At 35.9% G+C, this 21,809-nt stretch overlaps 5 protein-coding genes across 5 annotated transcripts; 1 reads left to right on the plus strand and 4 right to left on the minus strand.

Annotated features, from left to right (window-relative positions):
- Positions 1-6,814: 6,814 nt before the first annotated feature.
- aos (protein argos) lies at positions 6,815-10,581 on the minus strand. Its single transcript, XM_088047409.1, has 4 exons — positions 9,833-10,581; positions 8,146-8,354; positions 7,329-7,503; positions 6,815-7,281 (listed from the first exon to the last, which is right to left on the minus strand). Exons 1-4 carry the CDS (start codon positions 10,022-10,024, stop codon positions 7,072-7,074), a joined length of 786 nt encoding a protein of 261 aa, XP_087903535.1. The 5' UTR covers positions 10,025-10,581; the 3' UTR covers positions 6,815-7,071.
- A 1,654-nt stretch (positions 10,582-12,235) lies between these two features.
- On the minus strand, positions 12,236-12,504 carry LOC148166980 (uncharacterized). The gene has a single exon (XM_088046883.1). The coding sequence runs from the start codon at positions 12,502-12,504 to the stop codon at positions 12,274-12,276; it is 231 nt and encodes a 76-aa protein (XP_087903009.1). The 3' UTR covers positions 12,236-12,273.
- Positions 12,505-14,643: 2,139 nt separating this feature from the next.
- Positions 14,644-16,200, minus strand: LOC148166981 (dolichyl-diphosphooligosaccharide--protein glycosyltransferase subunit 1). Its single transcript, XM_088047307.1, has one exon. The coding sequence runs from the start codon at positions 16,086-16,088 to the stop codon at positions 14,712-14,714; it is 1,377 nt and encodes a 458-aa protein (XP_087903433.1). The 5' UTR covers positions 16,089-16,200; the 3' UTR covers positions 14,644-14,711.
- Positions 16,201-16,394: 194 nt separating this feature from the next.
- LOC148166982 (small G protein signaling modulator 3 homolog) lies at positions 16,395-20,097 on the plus strand. The gene is made up of 9 exons (XM_088047306.1): positions 16,395-16,886; positions 16,935-17,143; positions 17,188-17,661; positions 17,711-17,841; positions 17,892-18,496; positions 18,542-18,689; positions 18,883-19,304; positions 19,352-19,512; positions 19,560-20,097. The coding sequence occupies exons 1-9, from the start codon at positions 16,818-16,820 to the stop codon at positions 19,753-19,755; spliced, it is 2,415 nt and encodes an 804-aa protein (XP_087903432.1). The 5' UTR covers positions 16,395-16,817; the 3' UTR covers positions 19,756-20,097.
- Positions 20,009-21,247, minus strand: LOC148166983 (NAD-dependent protein deacylase-like). The gene is made up of 5 exons (XM_088047308.1): positions 20,867-21,247; positions 20,604-20,818; positions 20,414-20,553; positions 20,217-20,367; positions 20,009-20,173 (listed from the first exon to the last, which is right to left on the minus strand). Exons 1-5 carry the CDS (start codon positions 21,176-21,178, stop codon positions 20,107-20,109), a joined length of 885 nt encoding a protein of 294 aa, XP_087903434.1. The 5' UTR covers positions 21,179-21,247; the 3' UTR covers positions 20,009-20,106.
- Positions 21,248-21,809: the final 562 nt, after the last annotated feature.

Raw genomic sequence — 21,809 nt, forward strand, 5'->3', positions numbered from 1 at the left:
CATAACTCAGTTATTTGTTGTCGGATCTGAATTTTAATTCCAGATTTGGATTCAGCGTGAGATTCTGCGTAAAATGAGTCGAAATTTATTGAGTTTACCTACGAAATAAAGAAAGCATTGACCAAAAACTGTTTGGAAGTGGTCATTTTGAGGTGATTTTCAATCACTATTTTTAATGTAAAAACGACGTTTAATACCTTTGTATTATATATCATTCGAAAGAGGAGCTCGAAATCTATCTACTGGCCCAATTTGAGATCGATCAAACAAACGGTTTACGAGTTATGGTCAAAAATAAAAAAATTGAAAATTTTTTATCGATTATTTTTTTTTCGCAAAAAATCGACTATCGAATTTTGGGCTTTTAAGCACTTTTTCTAACGTAAAATGAGCCGAGAAAAACGATGGCGCAATCCGCATCGCAATATCTTTAATAGTTTCCGAGATATTTAACATTAAAAATAAGGAAAAATGAGAAAAAATGAAAATCAACATTTCAAAATTTTAATCAGCCATAACTCGGTTATTTGCAGTCGTATCTGAATTTAAATTCCAGATTTGGAATCTGCGTAAAATTCTGCGTTCACTGATGTATAATAACTCAAGTTTACTCTAAAAAATAAGCGAGATATCGATATGAGAAGTTTGGCATAGTTTTTTTAATCATGAATTTTCGCGAAAATTTGCAAATTTCGACTATTGGAAAATCTAAAAACTATTTCTTATGTAAAAAATTGCGAGAAAAACGATGGCGCAAACCGCATTTCAATATATGAAATAGTTTCCGAGATATCGAGCACGAATTGTTTTGAACCTTCAGGAATTTGGCCCTCTGGCGACAACCGAAAATTTCAAACGGCCATAACTCGGTTATTTATTGACAAATATTAAAAAATTATCATGTTTTTAGATTCAGCGTGAAATTCTGCGTAAAATGAGACCCAAACTTGTTGAGTTTGCTTAATAAATAAACGAGGTATTGGCCAAAAACTGTTTTGGAAACATGATTTTAGGGTGATTTTCAATCAATGTTTCTAAAATGAAAACGACGTTTAATAGCATTGAATTATACATCAGTCGAAAGAGGAGCTCGAAATCTATCTCCTGGCCAAATTTGAGCTCTATCGGACAAATCGTTTACGAGTTATGGCCAAAAATAAAAAAAATGAAAAATTTTCATCGTTTGAGTCGTAATTTTTTTTCGCGAAAAGTCGACTATCGAATTTTGGGCTTTTGAGAACATTTTCTAACGTAAAATGAGCCGAGAAAAAGAATGACGCAAACCGCATCTCAATATCTCAAATAGTTTCCGAGATATTTAACTTTAAAAATTACGAAAAATGAGAAAAATTGAAAATCAACTTTCCGAAACTTTGATCGGCCATAACTCAGTTATCTGTTGTCGGATCTGAATTTAAATTCCAGATTTGAAATCTGCGTAAAATTCTGCGTACACTGATGTATAATAACTTAAATTTACTCTAAAAAATAAGCGAGATATCGATATCAGAAGTTTGGCCACAGTTTTAGTCATGAATTTTTGCGAAAATTTGCAAATTTCGACTTTTGAAAAATCTAAGAACTATTTCTTAGGTAAAAAATTGCGAGAAAAACGATGGCGCAAACCGCATCTCAATATCTGAAATAGTTTCCGAGATATCGAGCACGAATTGTTTTGAACCTTCAAAAATTTGTCCCTCTGGCGACAACCCAAAATTTCAAACGGCCATAACTCAGTTATTTGTTGTCGAAAATTAAAAAATTATTATGTTTTTGAATTCAGCGTAAAATTCTGCGTAAAATGAGACCCAAATTTGTTGAGTTTGCTTAATAAATAAACGAGGTATTGGCCAAAAACTGTTTTGGAAACATCATTTTAGGGTGATTTTCAATCAATGTTTCCAAAATGAAAACGACGTTTGATAGCATTGAATTACACATCAGTCGAAAGAGGAGCTCGAAATATATCTAATGGCCAAATTTGAGATCTATAGGACAAATAGTTTGCGAGTTATGGCCAAAAATAAAAAAAAATAAAAATTTTCATCGTTTGAGTCGCAATTTTTTTTCGCGAAAAATCGACTATCGAATTTTGGGCTTTTGAGAACATTTTCTAACGTAAAATGAGCCGAGAAAAACGATGGCGCAAACCGCATCTCAATATCTCTAATAGTTTCCGAGATATTTAACTTTGAAAATTGGGAAAAATGAGAAAAAATGAAAATCAACTATTCGAAACTTTGATCGGCCATAACTCAGTTATTTGCATGTTATCTGAATTTAAATCCCAGATTTGAAATCTGCAATAATCTGCGTAAACTGATGTATAATAACTTAAATTTACTCTAAAAATTAAGCGAGATATCGATATCAGAAGTTTGGCATAGTTTTAGTCATGAATTTTTGCGAAAATTTGCAAATTTCGACTGTAGAAAAATCTAAGAACTGTTTCTTATGTAAAAAATCGCGAGAAAAACGATATCGCAAACCATAATAATAAGCGAGATATCTATATCAAAAGTTTGCCATAGTTTTGGTCATGAATTTTCGCGAAAAACTGCAACTTTCGACTTTTGAATAATCTAAGAACGATTTCTTACAAATACAAATAAAAATGACAAGTGGGCTTGGAAATTTTCGTACGTCATACGTGATTTTTCTCATGGCCTACTCTGTAAAGATTTTTTTGGATCAGCCGTCAGTAGTGTAGTACACAAAAGTGATCATTATTCTTCTCATTATTCAACGTGACAATAACGCAGAAAGTTGTTGATTTGAGGAGCATGTGTAAAAATCCTATTATTCGTCCGATAATTACTATCATTTTGGACTTATTTTCCGATACAAATGAGATATAATTAAAACCTTACAATGCACACAATATTTCATAGCAGGAGTGGTGTTATTTTTAGATTACATTTTGTTACAACTGAAACTTTGATTAAGAGTTAATGGAGTGTTTATATCTACTAAAACTTGTTATTAACTTATTATATGTGATAATAGGACACTTGTATTTGTGGACTCCTAACCAAGTTAGAAGAGTAATTGCTATCATTTTTGCCTTTTATATTTTAGATAGAATAGTATAAAGAAATTTTATATGGTGAACATACAGTTAAGGTCAACCTTATATTTTCTAAACGTGCAACTCTTTGTAGTGATAAGTGAACAATGCCACGACTAACCAATTAGGAAGACTGTCGATGTCGAAGTCACAATCACAGTTTGTCTCGATTTACATTTGTTATTTTTTAAGTGGAATCAATCGATGGTTTATTTCATCTCAAATAACAATACTTGAAACCCTAATAACACGCTATCATGGAACAACGATAATAACATGTTTGTGAAGAATATGTATAATTTTCAAAAAGTAGGGGACCGAAAGTGGAACTGTGCGGAAACGAGGTGAAAACTTCCAACCGTGTTTGGTAGATATTTTTCCCTCGAACTAATTTCGTTCCCAATACACCCACGCATCGCCTGACCAATCCATTTTCCAATGACCCACATTAGATCGATCTATTGTCTCACCTGGAAGTTTTCACTTTTCCCAGCCTGAAAATTCTCTAGAACAAAGCGTAATTTGAAGAAATAGGGAATTAATCAGTAATCCACGCTTGTCACGACTAAAATTGCATCAATTCATGACAATTACTATATCAGCTCTATCTAGGCCGAATTTGATTGTCGATCGTGATTTTTGAAAAATTTTAACAACACTCATAAATCTTAATCTATCATCTGGATATTTTTATACAGTTATTAAGAATTAGCACCTCTTTATTTTAATGTTTCCTTCAAATTGGTTACAAATACGGAAAGACGGATCTATTAATCCGCTTAGTTTTTAACTTTTAATTTTAATTGACTTCTAATCATTTGTTTAATGCCGCCTCCCAGCTGTACGCGATTAAAACATTTATGGCGTTGTTTAAAAAAATATTGTTCCACTTTGTGTTGTTTTTACAACTGATCTATAAAAGGAGGATTTCAAACACAAACGAGCTAACCTAGTTTCCAAATACACCAAATCTTGCAATTCACCAAGAATGCAGGTAAAAACTCCCAGAAAATCTTCAAAGCTTCGAAAGGAAATTAACAGCGTCTAGCTGAAAGCTCCGGAAATTAGTTTGAAGATTATTTTTAGTTATTTTAATCTTTCAGTTTAGTTTGTCAAGTATTTTTAGTGTCCATTCTCATTAACCTGGACAGGAAATGAAGCTCATTTTGGGCCGTTTTTGCCGGGGTTTCATATCCTACGACGTTAAACAAATGAATTTAATAAATATTACTCACATTGTTCAGTTATGTTATTAATAAAAGCTGAGAATTTTCGAATTATCTGTTATTTGCGTGTAAAATACGTTTATTATTAGCACCTGAATGCGGATATTATTAAAATGGCCATTAAAAAGTCGTTAGGTTGTTTTGAACAGAAAACCTGATCCTTAAATTGGGTTAATAAATATTTTTTTGATTTTGTTAGAATTTTGAAGTAAGTTTATTACTTAATTTTCACGTCGTCGTCGTGCTTCGAACCGGAACGCGCTACTTGCACACATTCAAGTGTAGGCGATGAGAAATTATAAGGTGAAGGTAAATAAATATGACTTCTGCAATTTTTGCTGTATATGTCTATAACGGTTACTGTTACACATATTTTACTTTCCCTACCCGAGAAAATTAGGCCTACAATTGTAACACTAATGAAATCAGATGCACACACGTTTGTGAGTAAAGAGAGCAGTTGACAGATCGGCTTGAAGTCTATTAAACTGCTTTTAACCTTCCATGCATCGGATAACTGGACATTTATTGCGAACTTCGTCACAAACAAAATCAACTAACGGATTTCAAAATGTCTTTATAATACACTATTTCAATTGTTGAGAAATTTAATGCAACATCTGCCCACTCGGCGACGTTTCCAGTTATGTTTTGGGAAGAGATTCAAGAATGTGAGACAAAGGACCGTAACTACCATTTCTAATTAACTATTTTAGCTTTGTTAGGGACAAAAAAGATCTTCAATTCCGTGCGAAAGTGGATTATTATTAAACCTGAATTCGTCAAAGTGGTTTTGACAAAAAATTAATTTCAGAAGGTCCTACATAATTGGGTGTTTAGCGATTATGAGCAGAAGTAACTGTATTCTTAAAAAAACTGACTCAATTTCTGAAGGTTTTACTGAATGTTGGAGGTAATTTACCAGGACAATACTTAAATACAAATTCTCTTCCTATAAATTTAAATACCGTTCACGGTAATTTACTAAGATCGTGGGAAATAAATCCACCGATATTTGAAAAATACGCCTCGAACTTAAATTGTTTTAATCATTATTGATTAATGGTAAAATCGGCCCACAATAAAACGGTATTGTCAAGCCATTGCTGAAATCAGAAGTGCTTTTGGAACCAATTACCAACAGATTTTTACACCTGGAATGCAGTATTCCGTAAATAGTGCGGTTTCAATGACCACGACATAAAAAAAAACAACTGAACTGGAAAATTCAACCAGTGGGAAACCGTACAATTAAAAACGAAGTTTTTTATAATCACGGGTTTTCGCCAATTTTTGGTACGACCTAATTTAGCTTCACTTATAATCAGCAAATTTCCACGTTTTGCTAATTGGAGTAAAACAAAAAGGCTGAAATTTGCAGTGTTGGCTATTCAATTAGAGTTAGTCGGAACTTATTTAGTCTAATGACGCGAAATTATTTTTTTATTCTTGGAATCTGACGGTATTACTGTGATCAAAGTGTGGAATTAATTCATTAAATGGTAGCCAATTCTATTACGATTGTAGCCACAAGAATTTACATTTTTTTCTGGGGGGGATTTAAGGTTTTTATTACAAAGGAGAGAGAGAAGTATTTTTGTTTCGTGGATTTCTGATTCACAACGTTATGCCTGTTCTGTGCACTGCTAAATTTGAAGTTGCCTATCCATGAGCTCATTATTTCTCTACATTGCTAGTCTCAAAAATTATCTGTTTACAGAAAAAATCGTCATTGAGCTTCAAATTTGGGTGATTTTTCGACGCGTTTTATGGATTTTATGCACTTTTTCGCCGATTTCTCTAGAAATTAATGTTGGATCGTGATAAAAACTCATTATTTGATGCATTTCGACCTCCAGTTTGTGAATAGAAAAAATCGTCATTGCGCTTCAAATTTAGATGAATTTTTAACGACGAGATTTGTGAATTTTTTGCACATTTCTGTCGATTTCTCTAGAATTAACCGTTGGATCTTAATAAAAACTCATTATTTTATGCATTTCGAAATTTACTTTGCGAATACAGCCTCAAAAAACGTCTGTAAATAGAAAAAAAAACATCATTGAGCTTCAAATTCAGGTGAATTTTCGACGAGTTTAGTGGATTTCATGTACATTTTTACTACTTAAAAAATGTCGACCAGCACTGGACAAACATTGTCGTTGGATTAATAACAATTTTTTTAAAGTATACAGGCACAATGAAGCAATGTTGTGAGTATAAATTATAAGCAATCTTTGCATTTTATTAAGTAATTATTAAAACATTAAAATTGATTCGAAATAGTTCTAAAATTCGTCCGTTACTCGGATTAAAGACTTAAAAATGAAACCCTCTTCGGAATTTCGAATTATCCAGATTCGGATTAAAAAGGTGCTACTGTACTATTTTTCTGTCACAATACGGGATTTTAAAAAAAATTACTGGGATTGGAGTAATTCTAAAATAGACACTCCTAGGTTTTTGGGAATTCCAAATTGATATTTTGGTGTGGACTGGAAGGGTAGAGCCATAAACATCATAACAAAAATAACATAAATTTATAATATATGTTTGTACACTGATATATATTAAATAATAACATAAAATTGTACAAAAAGTGAAATCAAACAGGCACTCGCTGCTTACTTAATAATTTATCTTCCACATATCAAACGTCACATAATAATCTAAAATATACAGTGTCTTTACAAATGGCTTGTATAACGTCTTCATTTAAAAAAATAATTATTTACATGATAATTTATTAAGACAAGACGCCAAAACTGCGAGGATATACTAAGATGGTAAACAGTAACCACTATATGTTTTGATAGCTTCTTCCGTGTAGCTTTTTCCTGCAATAACACCATAATCCATGTGATGGTGTGGACACCGATGCGCGTGAGGACATTGGCACAAACTGTTCACATTCACTTCGTCCAAAAACTCTTGACGTTTACGCACAGTGAAGAGTCGACAAGGCTCCTTACGCTGACATCTCAGTCTCTGGAAATGAAAGGTCAAATCAAGATTTTGAGGAATTTTAAACTTACAGTTTGGGGGGAACACGAAAAGTAGTATTGGAACGCAACTTGACCATCGGAAATATGCATGGCTTGGCGTTTGGTCAAATACGTCATCGAGTTCTTAGGGCAGTGACAATGGACGATTTGTTCTGTCACGTTGTTGGTATACAGGGTGATGGTCCAAGTGGTGTCTCTAAAGAATCTGGAAAAGAAAAGTTTCAAGTTTTGACCTACTATGAACAAAGTACACGTGCCGACTATGTGCACCTAGTATTACAATAACATTAATCTGTGGAGAAGCATCTCAAAGCGGATGCCCTTAGGCTTAGTAAATCGAAAAAGTTCCGTTACCAAGAACTGTGCACTTGTAGGAATGTGTTATTGTAACTTAATAGTTCCAGAGTACGCATCCTTTGGGTACTACACGCAAGTACGGACAGATTTCTAAGTAGACAAAAACAATTAAAAGAAAACAGGTGCGCCGGTTTAAGTTCCAAAGTCGATATCATTTCCGCTAAAACTCGAAACTATTCAACGTTAAGTAGATCATATAAATTCAACGGTTAGTCCATACCAAGTAGGTAGTACCTTCGGTACTAGCACAAGGACACGAATTTGCTTTGTTTTCAATTAAAGATTCATTGATGCAATGAAATCATGACTGAGCGAATAAAAATAATTAATGTTGCCGCACCTTGCTACAAAAGAAACAAATGAATGAAATACGTGCTAGCAACTGGTTTGGAACTATATCAAACAATTTTCATTCGCCCGAAGACTCGCTACGATAAAAAATTCGCGACTTAGGCAACCAAACGTACTATATTGCAAATTAAATATTTACCTGCATTTAGGAATCTTCTTAACGGGTTCGCACATTTTGTACTGCCTCGTTTTGTCCGCCAAGGTGTACCCATCGTCTGTTTGGAGTTCCAGAGGACACATTCTTCCTCCGGAGCATCTGCACTGTTTTTCGATCCACGGTGTGTCGTAGAGATCCAGTTTGTTGCAAACAGCTCGCGGTGCGCATTCGGGAAGATCAGCATCCGAAGTCTGACCAAAAAAAGAAGAGTCATCATCAATCATCGGCTAAATTAGTGGTAGACGTCAGGTTTGAAGAATGAAGAAAACATGAATGGCGGAACTGGGGATTTTGGCGAGCGAAGCGAGCCATTTGTGTTAAAGAGAGGGGATGCCTGATTTATTATAATAAGTTTAATGGAAATTTTAACAGAGCGTCATCCCATTTGGGTTCTTTGCAAACGCGCACAGGTGTTCCTTGGGGGTGCCCTAGAATGGTACACCTTGCGTCTGGTCTTTTCGATCGTGGGAAAATCGAGCAGTTGCTGAGCTGGTCGTGGGCCAGGCAGCCGCCCAACACAATGCTGGCACCCTCCATCGTCCGCCAACCCCGCGCTCCCGGAAGGCTCGGATTTAGGTGTTCGGTACCACCGGAAGCATTCCTTCTCTATTTCGCCATGGGAACGGATATGGCAATCAATAAATTCCGTTTATATACATCTCCAAGTAATCAACGCCATTTTCCCATCACGTGATTAGCGGGAAAATTGAATCCGGTTTGGTACTATTCCAAGAAGCGTTCGCAATTAGTAGCCTGCTACCTGAGTCAGATTTCGAGATTAAATCTGATGGTATAAACATAAATTAACTACCGGGCTTTAAAATTTAACTCGCAGCGTCGATAAGGAGATAGCCTGAAATTAATGACGTCCCGTATTTCAAGAAACCTCAGACGCTCCACTCTTGGATTATATTTTTCAGTTCCGGCGCTCAGATTTTTCGAGATTATTAATTCTCAGAACCGACGCAACTATCGCTATTGTAAATATTGCTACGTACGTTTGCTTGAATTCACTTCCTCTCTATTGAGGTATTCACAATAGCTCGTAATGATTTAGGACCAGGCTAAGAATCACTTTCTTGTCTGTCCTGGGTTCCGGTACTTCCGCTCTTTTAAAATCACTCGCAGCCTTTTGTCAGCTCTGCATGGATAAAAACTGCGTCTTACATAGATCATCAAGCGACCAGTCCCCAGGAAGTCTTTTCACTCATTTTTTACATTCAACAACAAATTCATTCATTAAATTGTAGCAGCAATGGAATTGGGGCGATAATGAATAATTTGCTTTTCATTTTTGTCATTTTGTTCGCGTTTTCATTGGTAAAATAAATTTTGTTTGATTGTTATCAAAGGTTTGAAAGAAAGTTCTCGGAAAAGCGTCCGTAGTTTTTCCGATGGGTTCTCATGAGAGTATGTAGTAAATGAGTTTGTTTTTCGTTTCCGGTGAATTTTCTTTGGCCAGCGGTTAATTCGATAGTGAATTTGAACGTTTTTAACTGCAGGCTTTATTGAATATTTCCGCAGTAAATTGTGTTGTTTTATTTGGTGGTCAATCCGGAGCCGAATGTAAACAATAGTTTTTTAAAGAATGTGGAATGACTGAAGTGTTTCACTTGACTGCGTGGAGTTTACTACAAGTTTTAAAATTTAAATGTACAGTAGTTCTTACCCCGATTTGATAGAGTATTTTGACATTGGTGAAATCGATATTTTTCTTTCGGTGAAAGCCAGTGTTGTGATTGAGTCTGTGATGGTGCACATAATGTTCAATCGGATGATGTTGAAAAACTTCCAAAGGCAGTCTTGAGCAGAAGCAGTGAATTGAAAAAAACACCAAAACAACGACACTTTCAAAATACATTATTGAAAAATTCCATCCGCTCAGCGAAGTATTCGCGAAAACACAGTCCAAACGCACAAACACTGAGCCACAACCAGCGTATCGATATGAATGAATTGCGTAACGCTAAGACTATGCCTAAGTGCTACTTTGATCATTTCACAGAGCGTACTACTAGCGAAGCGAGTCCATTCCAAGGCATGAATGGAGACAGATCAGGGACCAGGCATGCCCCCTAGACGCACTCGGACCAATTCGCAGTACAGTTAACGGGATTTTTTCGCCAAGGGTACCACCCTTTTCCTCCGGTACCAACATGGAAATTGTCGAAAAACGACCAAAAAAGCCTTGACCACGGTTGCGTAAGGTTTTTTCGTCTTTTTTCTACATCAGCGCACACCTGTCGCTTCAGAAGACCTGTCTGCGCAGGGCGAATTTATGAATGGCACCACAGCGTACTCATCTTACTGAAAAATGTTCATTCATCCTCAAAACCTTTGTTTTCGGAACATTTTCACGAACGCGTTATCAACTGACGTAGAACACTGCCACTCTGCATGCTTCTTTGTTCGACTGGCCAAGAGAAAAAGTGAAAGGCGACTACTTTTATTTCATTCCTCATATCTCCTGGATTTATACTTTGTTTTTAATTATTTTACATTTTTAACTACTACGCAACTTTCAATAAACACCGAATATTACAAAATCACATTCATTTAACTCAATTTCATTGATTATTTAAAAAAACTTGTTCTTAGAAACTTCAGTTATTAACTCGGCTTGATTTAATCATTATTTCTTAAAATCTACTTAAACGTAATAATTGCCCACAGCGTTTGCTTACTCATTTCATCTCGTAGCAAAATAACAACAATAGCGTTAATGACCAGATTCTATAAACAATTAATCACGCGAGCTTTCGCAATATGCAATTATTTTTATTACTTTATTTGTATGTAAAAAACCACGAGCTTAATAAAACTTAATTTCGAGCTTTCTCGAAGAATTGGAACGATTATAATTACAATCTGGTTAGTACCATCGTGGTACTGGAAGACCTTCGCCCACGCTTTATGAACGAAGACCTCGAAGGCTAGGAAAATTTAGCTGGCTTGATTTCCGGCGACCGCTTTTTAAGCCGGTCGTGAAAGAAGTCCATCGAGAAGTCGCAGTGTGATGGTATACCGATTGTGCTTGACCAGTACCGGATTCAGGCAATGGAAGTTAGGCCTGCTGCGCTTTCGCATTCTTTAACGTTACGTCATCTAAAACAGTCTTCACTGAAATACCGGTTTTGCGTTTCTCATTCTTGGCAACATTCATCAAGGACCAAAGAAAATTTGAAACTTGAGAATCAATCTCAAATATTTTTCGTACCTGACCTGTGTGGAAGTGCGCATTCCGCACCTGTTGCGTCCGGAAGTTCACGTAACAGAAATGTCTCTTATAAACAACCTTCAAAATGTCAGGGATTTTCAACAAGGTTACACCCTAATTTAATAATTCGACGCACCCAAATAAAATTCGGAGACTACTTTTGAAAGGTCTGGCGCCGAAACCACTTTTCTCAATTCTCAAATATGTATGCAGATATACTAATCGTCGTAATAAACTATTTCCGGTGCGATAATTTTCAAAAAAATTATGTCGCACTGTTTCCGGTCGATTGGTAATTTGTGTTTATTGCTGGTTGACCAATATTTTTTTATCTACAGTTTACGGTAGGAAGTATTTATTGCACGGATGCGGTTATTAGTACTAAAAATTTTCGTCTTTTTAGTTTGCCGCTAGATCCAAACACGAGGATGTGCTCCAGTTTTTCAAAAATCTCCACCAAAAAGTGGATACTTTGTACCTCATTAATAGCCATTAAAGTGGTAATCAGTTTAAAATTGCAACCGTGTTTATTTGACACCAATACCAAACTGGTCGAACCAGTTAATTCTTCAATGATTGCTTAAATGCAAATGTAATTGTCCAACAACAAAATTTGGACACTTTTTAACTGACATAATTGGAATAGACAAAAAAATCCAAGTAGAAGTCATTTGCTGGATACAAAGCGCGGGTAAATTTCATGTTAGTTATATGACTTCCGTTACCTCAGGCATTTCAAGAAAAACTGGCTCTATTGCTTGATCCTTAGCTACTGGTCTCTGTTCAACGGATACCACCACTTTAATTACGAAATGTGGTACTTAATCAGATATTCCAACATTCAATGAAACAACAAACAGTGCAAGATTTCTTATTACGATTTTTGATACAATTTAAGCAAGCGAACGTTTTCCTGGATGGTCACCACCATTTAAATAGTCTTCATCGGCGCCAGCTCCATTAGATCCTCCATTACTGCAACTTTCGTCAAAAATATTTGCACACCAATGTTTATGATGTCGGAACAACTCCACATCCGGAAGATCTCTACTAAAACGATTCGCCGGCAAATAGAAGCAGAAAGCTGCTGAAACAGCAACGAGAATAATAAAAACAGTTCTCATTGTGCTAATACAACTAGCGAACAATTCAGAGCTTTTGCTTATTTATGTGTTATCGTTGTTTATTTGCTCGAATTAATAAAGTCTCGGGGATTACCGTTATTAAATCTCTATGGATATGGATTTATTTGACTTGTTATCTTTTTTTCAAGAGGAACATTTTTAATAATCGAATTAATAAAGGGTGTCTTATGGATCATAATTTATCTATTGTATTTTAAATTTGTTGCAATTGTTCGGACAATTTCGGCGTGAAAGCGTCTATATATAGAATGTCGTTAGCTGAGGACAGCGGGGAAAGTAGAGTGACGATTAATAAGCGTCTTTTCATTCATCTCAAGTATTTTTTTCAGGACGGGATTTGTACAATTTTAGAGGTTTTTATATAATGTAAAGTGACGAGGTTTTTTTATTGTTTTTAATTAAATCGCAATCATATTCGTATTAAAGCTGTATGATCTAAAAGGTCTTCTGACAAACATCTTGGGATATTTATATTGTGTTTTATTATAAAATGTTGTTTTTAGTGTTTAAATTTATTTTATAGGTGTCCCAAAATTTGTAGCAGTCCTATAGACGGTCAGAACATGTAAAAAATGTAGCTTTTGTACTTTTTAATATATTTTTTTTGTCATTTGAACTAATAATACGTAGTCATTCGAGCTACTAATACAAAGAGCAGGGAATTGTTCATTCAAAAAATAGGCAAACAATGCGATTGCTACACTACGACTCGTACAATATTAGCTTCCAGAGAAAATTGACAATTGTTTCATTTTTTCTATTAACGTCACTGCAAGTTTAGCCTACTGTGATAATCATTATGCGTACTTCATTCTTGTTTCAAAACTCGATTTACACAACTAAATTTTTGAGAAAATAGCGTCCAAAATTCAATTCAAATTCAACTGGTTTAAAAGATTTTTCCTCAGTTGTCAAATAATATTCATTGATTCACAGCTCTATAAAATGTAACTTTTTTTCCGAAAAAGTCCCAACGGTTCTTTATAATTTAAACCTTATTGTGTAGACAGCTCTAGTTTTTTTGTTGTTTAATTATTTTTCCAAATTTTGAAAGAGCGACTTTAGCAACAATAAATGGAAAATAAAAAAAAGATGGGCAATTTAACCAATTTTGGTTTAAATTCACTTGAATAAATTATTTTCATCGATCTGTCGCCAATGTTTTGTTGTAAATCATGAAATCTTACATGTTTCTATAGACTGGTTCTTACGTTTACAAACGGATGCCACTACAGTCTTTTAAACGATGTTGCTCTAACATTTAGTGCTATAGTTGGTAAAGTAACATCGATTTTGAAAGAATTTAAGGACACTTACAAAAAATCTGAGATACAGTATTTTATTACAGCATGTTAAGGGCAGGCTGAAATTTGACATCAAAATAGCTATATGTATTTTCAAAAACTAGAGTTGATCTTGCAAAACTGATTACTGTTTCGTAATCAGAACGCCCTGTATATTCAGAAACTCCTTTTACATCTTTGGAAAAAAAAACTGTTGCCCTGTGTTATGTTTCTGTCAAATGCAAATCTCAAATTTTTATTTGAATGCGTTTTTATGGTCCAATTAGAAAAAATCTTGTATGAAATACTCCTTTTATCACACGTGTTGTCTTATCTCGTCTAGAAATAACACAAATCACTTTTGCCTCTGGTTTCATAACTAACTATTTCGTAACTTTATGATGATCGAAGTATTTAATTTGTCTCATTTTTTTACCCTTTTAAGGTCTTGTACATTGAGTAAATAATACAGTGTGATTTACATAACTTGAAATGCAACCAGTAATACGCTATTCATCTGTACGTAATTTGATTTAATTGATATTATTTTAAACAAATTTGTATGTTGGTTTGCATATAACGTTTGTTATGTATATTTAGTTATGTGAATCATCCTGTATAATTCACATGTGGTGTACACGTACGTACGTTCTCATTTTTGTTTTGTTTATATCTACGATTTTTTTTTTGGTAATTGACCACATCGCATGGTTTTACGAAATGTTAAGAATATTGTAGTTTTTTCCTGAAGTCGGTCCTCTTGTTGTTAGGCAACGCACAATACAGCGATGTGCTCTCTCAATTTTTTTGGCAGGTAATTAATAAAAATCGCATGTATAGTGAAAAACTTTATTACAGTAACCAAATTACACACTGAAACTGCAAAAAACAGAACAAAACAACTTACTCTTTCTTAGCGTGATCAACTTTGTGAATAGAAAAATCAAGTCTTACATAAATAATGACAAAAATAAAAAGAACATACAATGCAAGAGCCAACAAAATAGGCTCGTGGAGGAGCAACAAAGTAGTCCAATTATACACAATTTCCAAATCTTGGATGTGTTGCTCAACCAGATTATTTTTCTTTAGTTTAATAACACTCCTCCCTAAGTTATCTAAATATTTGTATGTAACTCCATCAGGCAACCTATCGACTTGATAAGGGGTGGAAATTTTAACATCAGTCACGCCAACAGGTAAAACAACTTTAGTTTCTAACTCTTCTACGTACATATCATCAAAAACGTGGTCAAGAAGTCGCATATTGAGGACGTATTCAGATCCAGATTTGCGGAACAAATATTGGTAGCTAGGTACACTGTAGCCAAGGGTATAAGAACTGCGCCATCCTCCAAAAAGCGGGAATCTTGGGCGTAATTCTAACTCAATCCAATCTTTGCGGGTTCTTACAGTAGATGTGGAAATATTCCCATTGCTGTCTCTATAGTAGATATTATAAGCTGTCGCAGGAAGGATGGTTTTGTACGACTTGATACTGTAGTGGTTACTACTGGTGTCTCTCTGGTAGTCATAACGTGAAAATGGGCCCTTAAGTTTAGCCCCATTATGCAAAATCTCGATGTTTTCCTCCACGGCGATGTTGCCCCAATGGGAAATTTCAATGAGGCGCTCCAAACGTGTCACAGTAAGAAACGGGGAATTGTTTTCATAATGAATGGCCATTTGATCTTGGGAAAATGGAGGAATGTCATTGTAAGGTCCATATGAAAGCGTCGAGTCGGACTGCGTCACTGGTTTTAGTTTCGTGTAGTTTTCAGGGCTTCTTGAACTCAAAGTAACACTTGTGGATTGTTTAGTGGTCAAATAAGGACTGTAGAAATAGTGATTTCCAAAGTACCTAACCAACTGTTTCTCCTTCTGTGTTATACTACTTGGATAAGGAACCAAACCATTAGTGAAGACCGTTTCGAGACTCACTGTCATCGTACGTCCAGCACTAAGAGGCTGCTTCAACTGAACATTATAAGCCTCACTTCCTTCCTCAACTTTAGTCGGACTTAACTTCAATTCTTCTTTTAAAGCGTCTCGGACTGCGATATATGACAGGTTTCCTACAGTCTCAGGCTCCAACACCACCACGAAATTACGAACTGCATCTTTACCGGTGTTTTCTAAGGTTATGGTTGTTGTAATTTTCACTAATTGTGATGCTAAATCGATGGCTCTTTCCACATTTTTGTTAATTAGGAGTTTATTTATGGGCTCAGACGACGAGACACACCACGTGCAAATAAATAGGAAGAGTAATTTGTACATTTTAAGTCACTATAATGTTTCACACTTCCAACATCACCAAAATTCGGGCACTTGACAGAAAAGAGACACATGTCACTTTCTGGAGCGATGACATCTGGCGGAGAAAACAGCAGCCAATCAGGAGCGAACATGTAACTCCCAGTGGCGGAGTTTCAATCCATTTCGAGAATTTTTTTCTTTTTTTATATTGTATTATTACATCAGAAAGGTGGCTGAGGATCCAAAAACGCTAATTTAGTTCAATAAAACAAAAACACGTGGTTGGATGTCAATATCAAACTAAAATTTAAGTTAAAAATTAATGAAGTAACGCGCGTCTATGGAATCTTATCCTGTTTATCTACATGAGTGAACTTAGCCGACAGAAATTAACAGAAATCGGCGTTTTCAACGTTTTATTCACACAGAATTTCTCACAGTGATAATCGTGGAGTGTTAAACTGCGATATTGTGGCTCTCATTCTTTTTTATTCAGGAAAGAAGTCCGCAATGTTCTGCAATTCGACGCTAGCTTCAGGCGGTTGAAATCGACAATCAATTGACAGAAACGTCAAATTTCACCACTTAAAATTCATATCCATATGTTGACGATACAAACTACAAATTGACAATGTCTTAATTTAGTTCCCTGTTAATGTTTAAAATGGGTCTTTATTTTTGTAAACGTGTTGAAAGTTTTTAAGCTACTGAAGAAGTTGTCACAGTTTTCTGAAATTTCTAACAAGAAAAATGGATATTGCCAAATCCATATTTAGTCATCGTGATCGTGAGGGTTACGTTGGGAAAGAAGATCATAATGTAAACAAGGAAATTATGTAATTATGTAATATTTAGTGTTTTTTTCAGAAACGAGAAATTGATTTGGCCATGTCAGATGATGAAGCAGATGACAATTATTTTATTGAGAATTTTTCTGAAGGTTTAAACATGAATGATTTATTAACTCCTAGCCCCGGTGGACCATTTTCAGCTTTAACTCCTAGTATGTGGCCTCAAGATGTAATGGCTAAGTTAAGTGTTATCCCAGATGATCCCAACTCCCAACCAGAATACAGGTAACTCTCAAACTCACTTAATCAGATCTAACTAACTCTTCCAGATTTGACGAGTTTGGATTCCGCGTAGATGAAGAGGACGGTCCTGAGCAAAGCTCTAATAAATTATTAGGAATTCCATTTGTAGAAGATCCTCAAGATAGACTTCAGTGGGTTGCTCACTTAGAATTCTCCCACAATAAAGAAGTTTCTGATCTAACTTGGGATAAAGTTGAAGTCAGATTATCAAGAACTGACAAATTGCGCTCAATGGTTAAAGGAGGGATTCCTCATTCTCTGAGGCCCCAAATGTGGATGAGAATGTCAGGAGCTTTGGAGAAGAAGCAACAGTCAGAATTGTGTTATAAAGACATTGTTAAAATGTCAAGTAATGATTCTTTGATGACTTCTAAACAAATTGAGAAGGATTTGTTGCATATTATGCCCACAAACGCGTGTTTTAGTCATATTAACAGCACTGGGATTCCAAGACTGAGGAGGATACTAAGAGGAGTTGCTTGGCTTTATCCTGATATTGGGTAATGATTGCCGCCCAGTTTTCAACACTTCATTTTGTATTTCTTACAGTTATTGCCAAGGAACTGGTGTTATAGCAGCATCTTTGCTTCTGCTTCTGGAGGAAGAAGACGCGTTTTGGATAATGGTAACAATAGTGGAGGATCTTCTACCAGCGTCTTATTACAGTTCAACTTTATTAGGTAACTCCACTTTGACTTTGGACACATTTGCATCCTTTGATTTTTCCTAGGAATCCAAGCCGACCAGCGAGTGCTCCGCACGCTGATAACGAACTACCTTTCCGACATCGACGAAACCTTGAAAAACCACGACATCGAGTTATCTCTTATCACTTTACACTGGTTCTTGACTTTGTTTGCCAGTGCCGTTCACATGAAAATCCTCCTTAGAATCTGGGATTTGTTTTTTTTCGAAGGATCAATAGTCCTGTTCCAAGTAACGTTAAGCATGTTAAAAATGAAAGAACCTCATCTCAAACAACTCGAAAATTCTGCTCAAATATTTAACGCGTTGTCGGACATTCCTGGAGACATCGACGACGTAGAGAAGCTGTTCGGAATTTCTCAACAAGTAACGAATTCGTTGAATGAGGTGATGATTGAGACTTACCGGAGGCGGCATTTGGCGTATCTTATGGCGGATCAAGGGACGTTAGTTGGGAATCCGGAAGCGGCGCCTAATTTACCCAAACAACACTTGGCTAGGCGACAGATTAAAAAAAACAAGTCTGTGATTCAGTTGCTACTGTTTAATGAGAATCCTGAAGACGATATCAAGTGTAAAAATATCAAACAGACTGAGATTTTGGTTGACTTAAGAGAGGCGATTTTACAGGTTTGATTCTTCTTTTAGTAGGTTTTTGTTGAGTTGTTCTTTTAGATCGCAAGGCATTTTCTCCAAATTGATCCGAAGTTGAGCACGGAGATTTCGCTAGTTGCTGACTACTCCATGGAAAGTCATACTGCTGATCATGACAATTATATCAACGTCTCGAAAAACCGAAAAAGACGAGCCAAAGCCTTATTAGGTACTGTAGCCGGCACCAAATTCCGTGTTTATGACTTAATGGGGATCACAAACCAATTCCTGTCATAAATTACAAGATTTAAGAATCAGCTACTGTAGTGGTCTTGTCCCTTTGTGCAGTTAAGACCCCAATTACGTCATAAAGACGGTATTTGGTGATAATATGAAACGTGAAAGTAAAATTAACTTTACAGACTTCGAACGACACGACGACGACGAACTTGGTTTTCGAAAAAACGACATCATTACAATTATAAGTCAAAAGGATGAGCACTGTTGGATTGGGGAGCTCAACGGTTTGAGGGGTTGGTTTCCGGCGAAATTCGTTCAATTGTTGGATGAAAGAAGCAAACAGTATAGCAGCGCTGGGGATGACAGCATATCAGAAACTGTCACTGATTTAGTACGAGGGACGTTGTGTCCAGTACTCAAACAAGTATTAGAACATGGGATGAAGAGACCAAATTTTCTTGGAGGTCCATGTCACCCGTGGTTGTTCATTGAAGAATCCGCAACAAAAGAGGTTGAAAAAGACTTTAATTCTGTTTATAGTAGACTAGTTTTATGCAAGACTTATCGGTTAGATGAAGACGGGAAAGTACTAACTCCTGAAGAAGTGAGTATTCAAACAAAATTCTCTCACGATTCAATAAACTGTTTCAGTTGTTATATCGTTGTGTTCAAGCTGTTAACTTATCTCATGATAACGCACATGCTCAAATGGATGTTAAACTCCGTTCGTTGATTTGTATGGGTTTAAATGAGCAAGTTTTGCATTTATGGTTGGAAGTGCTCTGTTCCTGCAGCGAAGTTGTACAAAAATGGTGCGTTTAAAGTGAATTTGACCAGGAATGAGAGTTTTTTTTTTCAGGTACCATCCATGGTCCTTTGTGTATAGTCCAGGTTGGGTACAAATAAAATGTGATTTGAGAATATTGTCCCAACTATCGTTTAATCTGAATCCCGACTGGGAACTTCCAGTGAAAAAAGAACCTAACAATCAACCACTAAAAGATGGTGTTCGCGATATGCTGGTAAAACATCACTTATTCAGTTGGGATATTTAATTTCTACATTCCTAACTGTAAATATAATTCTGTCCATACCAAATGCCTTCAATATTGTTTTTGTCATAGCTTTAGTATGTTGGGTGGACAGTTGCAACAAGACAATAAACACCCAACGTAGGTTTCATATATTTTTCTAAGTGTTAAACCAGTTTGGTTGGTGTTCCGCCGCGGAAGAAATACAAATGTTATTTATTTAATTTATTTATTTATGTACAAGTTAACGAATGTTGTATTCAAAATATGCAACTATTGTACAATAACTAAAGATTTTTTATATGTTTATAACCCTTCAGTTATTGTTCTGAGATTTTATTCCATTGAATTAAACAGTCTGCGTAATCCGCGTTGTTATTCCTGCAAAGTTATCCCCAGAGCTTTTGGAAGTGTGACGCCACAAGGCCCCGAGAAATGGAAACTGTTTTCGATACCACAAATCATGTTGAATTAGACCAACTTACCTAAACTCATCATCAAAAGGATCGTCATTCAAATTAAACTCCGCTACTGGTTTACCCCGTTCTGCTACCGTTGGAGCAAACATTGCAGCAGGGTAAACCACCGACGATGTACCAATCACAAGACACAAGTCACATGACTCGATCAACTCCCCTGAAATTTCAAGTTACGCAGGGAAGTTACCCTCTTGGTACTTTACGTGACTTTTCAAGGACTCTATGGTCGAGATTTTCCCCAAACCAGACAATGTACGGCCTCACCAACCCTCCGCATTTACTGCACTTTGGGAGTTGATCTACAGGAATGATCGTCAAGTCTTGGTCCCTCTTAGATGGGTCCCTAAGCATCAATTGTTAATTTAATAATCTGGTAAAAAATAGTGAACGCACCCCCTGCCACTCAAGGCTTCACATATTGGATTCTGCACGTTCAACTCGATTTCTTTGCATTTCGTACAAATGACTTTCTGGAGACTTCCGTGGAGTTCGAGGACATTTTCGGAGCCCGCGCGTCTGTGGAGACCATCCACATTCTGGGTGATAACCCAGAAGTGGCGGTTTTGGTCTTTACAGAGCTTCTCGTACTGCGCCAGAGCTTTGTGCGCCTAAAGTAATCTGTTTTCAACAGTTTTTCATTGATTTGCGGTTCTTACATTGTTTGGCTGGCTGTTGAAAGCCACCTCTCTTCTATAATGGTAAAATTCCCAAACCAGGGCTGGATTAGCTTTAAACGCAGTGGGGGTGGCCAAATCTGTAGCTCTATGAGTGCGCCATAAACCGCCACTTCCACGAAAAACAGGAATTCCAGATTCTGCGGAAACTCCAGCTCCTGTAAGAGCTACAATACTTTGTGCACTTGCTAAAATTTTTTGAAATTCATTATAGTCCGAAATTGCTCGTTTTGACATTTTCAGGGGATATTTAACGGGGCGTGAAAGGACATGTACGAACTTTTGTAAAAACATGAATATTAAAAAGGTTCACAAGTTGAGGTTATAATAAATATCAAGTCATAACTTGTGTGAAACTAGCTCTACAACATGAAGAATTACTCCCACCACAAAGACCTTCACACACCCAACAAAAATACTTTTTTATTATTATGAAAAATGGTGGAGGCGCGGGGATAATTTTCAAATTTTTACTCCTGGATTGTAAATGTAATGTTTTTTCATAATAGTTTATTATTTCTAACTGAGAATTTGTTTATTTGAGCACCAGATTTGTACAAATCTTTTTGTTTCAACATAATACAACACTGTTGTCCTGATTTATATGTATTTTGGAGCCAATTGTACCTATGTCATGGATTCCCTGACAATGTCTGTAGTAGGAAGGAAGAGTAAAGGAAATCTTGCAGCAAAGCAAGGACTTTAACGCGTACATAAGCCGAATTTTCCTGATATTTCTTAATTGAATTTTTTCGATTTTCTTAAAGAGAAATGGGCTTCTGTGGAACACTTTAAGCAAACTACAGGGTGTCCGGAAAGTGGCGCGACACCTTGAACGGGGGTAATTGGGTGGTCCCCAAGAGTACCAAAAAAATGTTAAAAAAAAATCCATTGCAGAACTCTACTCCCCATAATTTAAATTTCC

This window comes from Gnatocerus cornutus, chromosome 10 (genome assembly GCF_029298725.1).
Source record: "Gnatocerus cornutus isolate USDA-ARS CGAHR chromosome 10, icGnaCorn1.1, whole genome shotgun sequence".
NCBI lineage: Eukaryota > Metazoa > Arthropoda > Insecta > Coleoptera > Tenebrionidae > Gnatocerus > Gnatocerus cornutus.